The 11210-nt window shown below is 49.8% G+C and overlaps 1 protein-coding gene across 6 annotated transcripts in view; it reads right to left on the bottom strand.

Annotated features, from left to right (window-relative positions):
* PASK (PAS domain containing serine/threonine kinase) overlaps positions 1-11210 on the bottom strand; it is a 45925-nt gene that overhangs the window by 12433 nt on the left and 22282 nt on the right. For 5 of the 6 annotated variants that reach the window (XR_001819723.2, XM_017510783.2, XM_017510785.2 and 2 more), the window contains exons 10-12: positions 8584-9824; positions 7155-7339; positions 6579-6746 (exon numbers count right to left, since the gene is read on the bottom strand). Coding sequence is in view for 5 of the 6 variants with exons in the window: in XM_017510783.2 (XP_017366272.2) it covers positions 6579-6746; positions 7155-7339; positions 8584-9824 (1594 nt within the window). In the remaining variant the exon portion in view is untranslated. The remainder of the gene's footprint in view (positions 1-6578; positions 6747-7154; positions 7340-8583; positions 9825-11210) is intronic. The other variant, XM_017510784.2, reaches the window with a different exon arrangement.

Here is an 11210-nt window from a genome sequence, read left to right as displayed (position 1 = left end):
AGGGTGAAGTCAGACCCCAGGCTCACACCACACACAAAAGGTAACCTAAAAATAGATCAAAGACTTACATGTAAAATCTAAAACCATAAAACTCTTAGAAGAAAACATGCAAGTAAGTCTTTACGACCTTGGGCTTGGCAGTCTTCTTAGATATAACACCAAAAACACAAGTGACAAATGGTACAAGAGGACTTCATCAAATTAAAAACCTCTGCTCTCCAAAAGGCACTGTTAAGAGAATGAAACACAAGCCACAGACTGGGTGAAGTTCCCTTATCAGATAAAGGAATAGTAACTAGAAAATATAAAGAACTCTCAAAATTCAATATTATTTAAAAATCCAATTTTTAAAAGCTGGCAAAGGTTTAAAAAGCTTTCCTCAATATTGTGAAAATGGCCATACTGCCCAAAGTAATTTATAGATTCAACACTATCCCCATCAAGCTACCTATGACCCTCTTCACAGAACTGGAAAAAAAAAAAAACACATTAAACTTCATATGGAACCAAACGAGAGCCCGCATAGCCAAGACAATCCTAAGCAAAAAGAACAAAGCTGGAGGCATCACACTACCTGACTTCGAACTATACTACAAGGCTACAGTAATCAAAACAGCATGGTACTGGTATCAAAACAGAAATACAGACCAATGGAACAGAACAGAGGCCTCGGAGGCAACACCACACATCTACAACCATCTGATCTTTGACAAACCTGTCAAAAACAAGCAATGGGGAAAGGATTCCTAGTTTAATAAATGGTGTTGGGTTAGCTATGTACAGAAAGCAGAACCTGGACCCCTTCCTGACACCTTACACTAAAATTAACTCCAGATGGATTAAAGACTTAAACATAAGACCTAACACCATAAAAACCTTAGAAGAAAACCTAGGCAAAACAATTCAGGACATAGGCGTAGGCAAGGACTTCATGACTGAAACACCAAAAGCATTGGCAACAAAAGCCAAAATAGACAAATGGGACCTAATCAAAGTCCACAGCTTTTGCACAGCAAAAGAAACAGTCATTAGAGTGAACTGGCAACCAACAGAATGGGAAAAAATTTTTGCAATCTACCCATCTGACAAAGGGCTGATATCCAGAATCTACAAAGAACTAAAAGAGATTTACAAGAAAAAAACAAACAAACCCATTCAAAAGTGGGTGACACATATGAGCAGGCACTTCTCAAAAGAAGACATATATGAGGCCAAGAAACATGAAAAAATGCTCATTATCACTGGTCATTAGAGAAATGCAAATCAAAACCACACTGAGATACCATCTCACGCCAGTTAGAATGGCAATCATTAAAAAATTGGGAGACAACAGATGCTGGAGAGGATATGAAGAAATAGGAACACTTTTACACTGTTGATGGGAGTGTGAATTAGTTCAACCATTGTGGAAGACAGTGTGGCGATTCCTCAAGGACCTAGAAATAGAAATTCCATTTGACCCAGCAATCCCATTGCTGAGTATACATCCAAAGGAATATAAATTGTTCTATTATAAAGACACATGCACACGTATGTTCACTGCGGCACTGTTTCCAATAGCAAAGACCTGGAACCAACCCAAATGCCCATCGATGATAGACTGGACAGGGAAAGTGTGGCACATATACACCATGGAATACTATGCAGCCATAAAAAACGATGAGTTCATGTCCTTTGTAGGGATATGGATGAATCTGGAAACCATCATTCTCAGGAAACTGACACAAGAACAGAAAATCAAACACCTCATGTCCTCACTCATAGGCGGGTGTTGGACAACGAGAACACATGGACACAGGGAGGGGAGCGTCACAAACTGGGGTCTGTTGGTGGGGACTAGGGGAGGGACAGCAGCAGGTAAGGAGTTGGGGAGGGATAACATGGGGAGAAATGCCAGACATAGCTGATGGGGATGGAGGCAGCAAACCACCTTGCCATGTATGTACCTATGCAACAATCCTGCATGTTCCATACATGTACCCCAGAACCTAAAGTACAATATTTAAAATTAAAAAAAAAAAGATTTCATCAAGGAAAATATGCAGATGGCGAACAAGCACGCACAAAAAGATACTCCACATCATTAGAGCTCATATCATTTGAGCATTATATAATGTCCAGAAATAGGCAAGCCTGATTATGTTAAATGCCAAGAGAGTGGGTACCCTGGGGTCTGTGCCCAGAAGGGCTCCTGAGATGTTGGGAAATTCTGTGTCTTGATCTGGGTGCTGGTACCGTGTCTGTCCAGTTGCTGAAAGTCCCCAATAACAGACACTCATGTTTTGGGCATCCTGCATTTAAATATTTTCCTAAATAACTCTCAGGGGATATAGCTGGAAAGCAATAGGTGTCTCACATTCCACATGCTCACGTGCTCTTCTGGCATTTTCTTTCCCGTATCATAAGCCGTGCGTTTCAGGCCTGCTCTCTTTCTCTTAAGGATAACTACTGGGATACTAGTGCTTAGCCCTCAAATAGCAGGTCATCCTAAACACTGGGGAAAAAACTCAATAAAGGTTTTTTTTTAATCTTCTCTTTTCTGGCTGGGCACAGTGGCTCATGCGTGTAATCCCAGCACTTTGGGAGGCCAAGGCAGGTGAATCACAAGGTCAGGTGTTCAAGACCAGCCTGACCTACACAGTGAAACCCCATCTCTACTAAAAATACAAAAATTAGCTGGACATGGTGGCAGGAGCCTGTAATCCCAGCTGCTCGGGAGGCTGACACAGAAGAATAGCTTGAACCCAGGAGGCGGAGTTTGCAGTGAGCTGAGATTGTGTCACTGCATTCCAGGCTGGGTGACAGAGCTAGACTCCGTCTCAAAAAAAAAAAAAAAAAACTTCTCTTTTCCTCTACAGCTGGGAAGAAAAAAGAAAGCCATTTTTACTCACCATAGAGCTAGGGGTTTTTTTGTTTGTTTTTGGCCTTTCGTTTTTTTCTTGGAGACAGGGTCTTGCTCTGTTGCCCAGGCTGAAGTGCAATAGCCTAATCCTGGCTCACTGCAGCCTCGACCTCCTGGGCTGAAGTGATTCTTCTGCCTCAGCCTGATTTTTTTTAACTTTTTGTAGAGACTGAGTCTTACTATGTTGCCCAGGCTGGTCTCAAACTCTTGGGCCAAGCAGTCCTCTGGGCTCAGCCTCCTGAAGTGCTAGGATTACAGGAGTGAGCTGCTGCTGGGCAGCCTTATCCCACCCATAAAGCTAGTTCTAATAAACAGTGACAGAATCAACCTCCCAACACTCTGGCCTCTCCCATCCTGTCCAACACAGTGATGGCACGGGATGCATGCCCATCTCTGCTCTCTGTCACCAGGTCACCAGGCCTGGGAGCATTCTTGGTACAAAGGAGATTTTTTTTTTTTTTTGAGACGGAGTTTCGTTCTCCTTACCCAGGCTGGAGTGCAATGGCGCGATCTCGGCTCACCGCAGCCTCCGCCTCCTGGGTTCAGGCAATTCTCCTGCCTCAGCCTCCTGAGTAGCTGGGATTACAGGCACGTGCCACCATGCCCAGCTGATTTTTTGTATTTTTAGTAGAGACGGGGTTTCACCATGTTGACCAGGATGGTCTCGATCTCTTGACCTTGTGATCCACCCGCCTCGGCCTCCCAAAGTGCTGGGATTACAGGCATGAGCCACCGCGCCCGGCCCCAAAGGAGATTTTTAAGACGTGGGAATTGCACTCTATTCTGTAAACTAGAACGACCCTTAAGAGTCTATTTTCTGACTGGTTCCTTTGCTCAATAACGTGTTAGGCTTATAATAACATTTAAATTGACATCTGTTTTTTAAAAGGCAAAAACTACTCGTAGTTTCTTTTTATAGTAAGAGAAAGAGTCTGGGGCTTCTTTCTTCTGCTTTAAGGGATTAAGGTTTAAAGAAACCTCTAGAGTCCATCAGATTCCTGATACAAACCAAGAATGAGAAGATCTGCTCAGATACATTAAAGATGAAAATAGAAACCTAAAAATCAAACTGTTGGCTGGGCATGGTGGCTCACATCTGTAATCCCAGAACTTTGAGAGGCCAAGGCAGGTAGATCTCTTGAGCCCAGGAGTTTGAGACCAGCCTGAATAACATGGCAAAACTCTATCTCTACCCAAAAAACAAGAAAGTACAAAAAAATTAGCCAAATGTGGGTTGGGCATGGTGGCTCACGTCTATAATCCCTGCACTCTGGGAGGCCGAGGCGGGTGGATCACCTGAGTTCAGGATTTCGAGACCAGCCTGATCAACATGGAGAAACTCCATCTTAAAAAAAAAAAAAATTAGCCAAATGTGATGGTACATGCCTGTAGTCCCAGCTACTCAGGAGGCTGAGGTGGAAGGATCACTTGAGCCCAGGTGGCAGAGGCTGCAGTGAGCTGAGATCATACCACTGCACTCTGGCCTGGATGACAGAGTAAGACCCTGCCCTTAAAAAAAAAAAAAAAAAAAAAAAACTGTTTAGAAACACATGACAACAAAAGTAAGGTAAAACTGTAAAGTCAAATATCTGGGAAATGGCCAAAGTGTACTCCAAAAGCTTAATACTCTAAACACTGTTACTATTAACAGTATTGAAAATATACATTCAGTAACCTAGAAAAGTAGAAAAACTCATAGAAAGTATAAGAAATTAAAAGAAAATAAAAAAAACTTGATGAGTGCAAGACCAGCGATGGTCAGGTTCCCTCTCTCAGACATGTGCACTTCACCCTGGAGACCATGCCTCTTGTTTCAGATATGTAAAAGAGACAGTTATTTGGCAAGTGTGGCAAAGAAAGAGTGAAAGAAGAATTAGGACAGCCGAAGGCGCATCACCTTCCTGTACTGACACACCACCCAACGGCCACTCGGCCAGCCTCAAGCAACTCTGACATTCAAGGAAAGAAAGAAACTCAGGTATGAATGGACATTTTAAGAAATCCCAAATAGAAACAGCAAATCAAATTAAGCAATGCATTAAGAGACTGTTTTAATATAATCAAAGACAGATTCTGTGAATATGTTATTCGTTTTATTTTAAAGGTAACAAGGATATGAACATCTCAATAGATACTGAAAAGACATCTTTTGATAGAATTTGATAGAACTCAACACTCACTGTTAAAAAATTTTAGCAAGCGTGATGGCTCAGGCCTGTAATCCCAGAACTTCGGGAGGCCGAGGCGGGTGGATTATCTGAGGTCAGGAGTTTGAGACCAGCCTGGCCAATATGGTGAAACCCCATCTCTACTAAAAATACAAAAATTAGCCAGGCGTGGTGGCAGGTGCCTGTAATCCCAGCTACTCAGGAGGCTGAGGCAGGAGAATCACTTGAACCCGGGAGGCGGAGGTTGCTGTGAGCTGAGGCTACGCCATTGCACTCCAGCCTGGGCAACAGAGTGAGACTCCATCTCAAAAAAAAAAAAAAGAAAATTAGCAGGTTGAAAGTAAAATGAAAAGAGCCTCAAATAAAAGATGCTCATCAAGAAATGAAAGGAGCCACAGCCGCCCTGGAGAAGCAGCAGAGCCCTGGAGAACAGCACACCTGCCGTGCAGCATGCTCCACAGGTCCTAGCTAAGTGACAGGACTGAAGGATAAAAGGATGATGACAAGCAAATCACAGAGGAGAGAAAACTGTCATGACTGCAGAGGAGTGGCTGTTTATCTAGAAAATCCAAAGGATCCACTAAAAAAGCATTAGTACCAGGGAGACTTGGATATGGACATGTGATGAATCAGTCCCAGCTCGGATATTCGGTGCATTCCAGCAATAAGTGACTAGAAGATGCAGGGGTGAAAGGATCCTGTGGGCGGCATTGCATGACCCTCACGGGAACCCGCCAAGCCAGGCACGAGCACGCCTGGACGGTCTAACAGCATTCACAGCGAGCAGCAGATGCTGCTTCTCAACAGGAGAGTGGGCACCGTCCTGATGTCAATTCCCCCATACTGAAATATGTCTGGGCAGCTACAAATCCCAACAGGACCTGGGAGGGAGGAACTGTAGTTCTAAAGTTTACGTGGAAGGAGAGTATGTAAGAGTGGCCACGATAACTGGGCAGGAGGGGGTGGGGGGACAAGCAGCTGGCAGCTTTCACTGCACCTAGAGGGACGCCCCGCACGCGGCAATCCCTGTTCAGCCGTGAGCTATAAACAGAGGTCATTCCAGGGACCCAGGAAGACCAAGAGCTTCTGTTGCTCAGCCTGCTCGCCTCTTTTTTGGGGCTGTTTTCCAGCTGGGTGGAGGGTCCTAAGTTTGGCTTTAAGCATGCCTGTGTGTTGCCTGCAAGATATCAGCATCCACGTGGGTAGGAGAGGGTGTCAGAAAGGGGGGAACACAGACCCAGATGTGGGGTCTCAACAGAGGGTGGGAGGCGAAGCCCTGAGCCTGGCTTGCTGGAGTCTTAATCTACAGCTTGACAGGCTCAGCAGCCCTGGATGACGCGTGCACTGCTGTATCCTGAAGCCGCCCCCAGGCCAAACAGGCCAGCTTGCCTGCTTGGTGCGCTATGCAGAGGACTCCTCCAAAAACCCCAGGTTTAGAGAACTGGGACCAAAAGTCAGGAGCCACCTGAAGTGATGCCCGGCGCCCTCCCCTCCCAGAGCCAGCATACCTCCTTGTTTTGTTCCTTGTCCACAGCAGTCCACACGAAGCCGAAGGCCCCACTGCCCAGCGGGCTCAGGGTGCTATACTTTTGGGAGTACTCGCCCTCACAGGCCGCCAGCCCCTCCAGTTCCACAGCCTTGGGGGGATCCTCAAACCAGGGTCTGGCTCTGAGCACCTGCCACGCAGAGGAAGGTCTGTGGGTCACACGTCACTGCACCTAGCAGAGGCGCAGCACCCACGGGGACCCCTCTGTCTGCGGCAGCCGCCCAAGGCAGGCGGGCCCTGCACTCCACTCACCCTCTCCTCCCGTGCTCTCAGACCTATCTCCACAGGGCACCCCAAACAGCCTCAGCACGCTGATCCAAACTGGCACCCATGTCGAAATGTGTTGACACCCCACCATACACATGGGTCTGTGCAGATTTAAAGTGGCTTTACAGTCACACTGAACATTAGAAGACACTGTTAAAAGTTACAAACAGACCATATTCCCATCCCCGAGGAAACAGAAAGAGATGCCAACTGGGATATTTGCCGCACAGTACAGGCAAGTCCAGGGCACGCGCTGACTGCAGATACCCACTTCCCCCAGGCTGGGTCCAGTGAGCTCGGCAGCAGTGGAGTGGGTGGAGCTGGGCAGGCTGGCAAGGAGCAGGCAGGTCCTGGCGGCCGAGTTGCGGTGGCTGTGGAGGAGGTCTTTCACCAGCCAGCAGCAGAACAGGGGTGATGGGCCCTGGAGCTCCACCCGCCTCACCTCAAACTGTATACCTGAAGGGTGAGAAGGTGAGAACGCACAGGCCTGTGATGACCTGGCTAGACAGCAGCTTTAGGTTAGAGAGTCCAGTTCCCAGAATGCAGCAGTCCAATCCCCAGCCGCTTTAGGTTAGAAAGTCCAGTCCCCAGAACGCTACCAGGACCACAGAGCAGTCCAGGCAGAGGCAGGCAGCACCAAGGCTTGGAGGAAAGCTGGCAGGGCTGGCAGGGGAAACCCCTGAGGCATAGCCTACAGGACTGCAACAACCACGCCTCCTCACTCCGGGCAGCCAGGGGGCCAAGGAAGCCCTCCAGAGAGGCCTGCAGACCACCCCCAGCTCAGAAAGCCGGGAGGACCTGCACTCAACGTGCCCCTACACACAGTGGGTCTTCTGCCTTCCAGTGACGAGAATGTGAACGGTTTACGTTAAAACCATGCACACATGTATGTACTCCAGTTGCTACGAGCCATATGACACTCCATACCCACTTACACAGAGAAAGCATGTACGCATTTTACACAGCACCTAGCTACACACCAATGCAAGTGTGGTTGCCTCTTCTCGGTGGTAGGGGTTTCCAGCTGATTTTATCTTCTTTTTCTTTATGTTTCTAATATTTCTACAAATAACACGTATTATTTACAAAATTCTTTTAAATGTAAGAACCCTAGCTATCAACACTACAAAATCAGCAATATGGAAACAACTAGCTAAAATAATGTGGACCCGCTAAGAAACTAGGAAAATAAAAAAGAAAGTAAACAAAGAGAATCAACCTCAAAGGAGCCAGCAGAGGGGCCTGATCACATGGCCTCACAGAAGGCCAAGTTTTTGAGAGAACAGGGCAGCATAAACACCAAAACCACGGAAGAACACGTGAGCACCTCGCCATGCTCGTCTCCCTCAGCCTCTCCGTGTGCCCACCGAGGTGAGGCTGGTGGGAGGTCGAGGGGCAGACTGCAACACGACGCCCCCACGCCTCCCCTGCTCCCGGAGGAGTGGCTCTCTGAAGTGTGTGGCCTGAGTCGGGAGGCACAGCTGGAACTGATGGGCATGGGGCAGCTGGCCTGGGACCCTGGGCTCCACCCTCCCCAGGTGCGCACATTTCTAATCTGAATTTTCAAGGGGTGAATGATAATGCATTCTCCTTTAAAACATGATTTCTGCTTAACCTAGTCCAGGGTGACACCCCGCCGGACCCCAGGACAAGGAAGCCCCTGCACCCCCCGCACTTGCACTGAGGGGCCCAGGACATACTCAGCCGCAAGCCGTCTCGATGGTAGCAGCTCCCTGAGTAGGCACCCTCCTGGATCTCCCGCTGCAGGCCAGCAGCCCCAGGCATCACGGGTGTGGAGGTGACCTGGATGTCCAGCATTGGCTCCTCTGCTGACGGGCACGTGTTCTCAGGGCAAGCGTCCAATGTGGAAGGAATGCGTCCTGGGCTTCCTCTGTCGCTGGCTGCATAATGTTCAGAGGACACTGAACAAACCTCAGACGGCTCTGTCGGATCATGTCCCAGGCAGCTCTCCCGGAACCCTCGGCCCTGGCCAAGGTCAACACAGGTGCCGGTCAGCAGTAGCAGCTCCCTGTCATCCAGGATACATGACCCCTGTTCCTGGAGACTGCCCACATCTGGATCGGAGCCCACTGCCGAGGAAGAGGGTGTCCCTCCGAGTTCAGACATAGCACAGGAACAATTTGATGATGTTTGGTCTGTCTGGTCACTGGAAAAGAGCTCCTTCAGGTTCCAGGAAAACGAATTCACATCAACCTCCTGGGCCTCCACTTCCTCCAGGCCCCGGGGGAGGTCCGTGGCCAAGGCATAGCAGGCTGAGGAGCTGCCCGTGCAGCCACCGTACAGGTCTCTGCCTCCCGGATCGCAGGACAGCACAGGAGCAGTGAAAGCTGGGCACTCTGTTGGGACGAGCTCGGTGTGGGGGATGTCCAGGGCTCCTGCGAGGCTCAACTCCGACAGCTGCTCCTTCATCAGGCAGGTCTGCAGCTCTTCTCGGTCATTTTTCACTCCCAGCCACGGCTCATCTAGAGTCGGTGTCCCTAAGGAGATGCCTGCCACCCCAGACGGGCTGCGGGCCAAGTCCTGGCTTCGCCACAGCAGGCCCTGTTCACTCCTGTAGCAAGCGCAGTGCATCGGGAGGCTGCCCACCACCAGCTGACCCTTGGCCTGGCGCTGGGCCACGGCGACCCCAGCCCAAAGGTCTGAACCACTGACGCCCGTGAGCTCCAGCTGGACCTGCTGACACAGGCCACACACGCCAGCGTTACTGCCCCCATCCTCAGCTGGGACTGGAGCTTCAGAATCTTCACATGAAGCAGATGGCTTTGCATCCACTGGTTCGGGCCGGCTTCCTCCCAGAAGGCCCCATCCAGGGGTCTGTACTGCCACAGGCTCCTCTCTCCCCGAGGCAGTGGCGTGCTGGTCCTCGGGCGGCACCTGTTCACCGTGCGCAGGTGGGATTCCTTCTGCGACGCTATCCACCCTGAGGATGATGACATGGATGACAGTCATGCAGGGCCACAGAGGGATGAAAAGGAGAGACGGCATCGATTCCCCATTAGAAACAAGTGCAAAGCACTGAAGGCCACCAATTTATAATAAGAGAAAGACTAAATGTGCACTTCGACTCAAATTTCCCCAGAGAAGTCCACATTTAGAAATGATTTGCAGAGAATGCTACCAAATGCCCCACACTAACGAACGGGAGCACTTGCCAATGCGTTGGCCAGCACTGCCACTTCATGGTGCGGCCTCTGGTGACCCCAGGGCCCCCAAACCCCAGTCAGCTGTGCAGCGCTGCTTCCACCTCAAGGGGAAGTCCCTGCTGCTGCCTTGAGGAGGTGAGAGGAAAGGAGAGAGGGACTGGAGAGTCCCTGGGAAACTCTACAACAGTAAAAACAACTGATTACAAACACCATCCGACTTCACAGCCAACTAGGGAAATGGCTCTCAGATTTGGGAAACGGCTGTCAGACGGGGCCCACGCAGAAGGGGACGGGGCTGGGAGGCTGGGCGCAGTGGCTCACACCCGTAATCCCAGCACTTTGGGAGGCCGAGGCAGGCAGATCACTTGAGGTCAGGAGTTCGAGACCAGCCTGGCCAACACAACAAAACCCTGCCTCTGCTAAAAATACAAAAATTAGCCAGGTGTGGTGTCAGGCACCTGTAATCCCAGCTATTTGGAGGCTGAGGCAGGAGAATCGCTTGGGCCCGGGAGGCAGAGGTTGCAGTGAGCTGAGATCAAGCCACTGTGCTCCAGCCTGGGTGACAGACCAAGACTCCATCTCAAACAAAAACAAAAAAGGAAGGGGACAGGGGCCAAAAAAGACAGAGGAGGCTGGTGAGGGCAGCTCCTAAGGGCTGCACATAATATCCTCAAGCATTCAGCATGTGGTGACCCACAAGGAGGCTGCCACAGTCCGGACGGGATGACCGCAGAGCAAAGGGACCCAGGCCTCCTGCCAGCCCTGCCACTGCGGCCTCCACAAGGCAGACTGACACTGGGCGCCAGATGAACAGAATGTGACCATGCCACCTCACTGGGGAACAGACACACAGACAGGTTAACGTCAGCGACCTAGTAAAGGTATACCAGAGGCTCAGAAAGAGGACAGGACCGGGTGTAGTGGCTCACACCTGTAATCCCAGCACTGTGGGAGGCTGAGCCCAGGAGTTGGAGACCAGCCTGGGCAACACAGTGAGACCTCATCTGTACAAAAAAATTAAAAATTAGCCAGTGTGGTGACACACACCTGTAGTCCCAGCTACTTGGACAGCTGAAATAGGAACCCTGCTGGAGCACAGGAGTCCAGGCTGCAGTGAGCCATGATCGTGCCACTGCACTCCAGCCTGGGCATGGCACAAGGCC

Source organism: Cebus imitator, unplaced genomic scaffold (genome assembly GCF_001604975.1).
Source record: "Cebus imitator isolate Cc_AM_T3 unplaced genomic scaffold, Cebus_imitator-1.0 Scaffold443, whole genome shotgun sequence".
Taxonomy (NCBI): Eukaryota; Metazoa; Chordata; class Mammalia; order Primates; family Cebidae; genus Cebus; species Cebus imitator.
The sequence above is the reverse complement of the archived record's forward strand: the minus strand, read 5'-3'. Positions and strand labels throughout refer to the sequence as shown.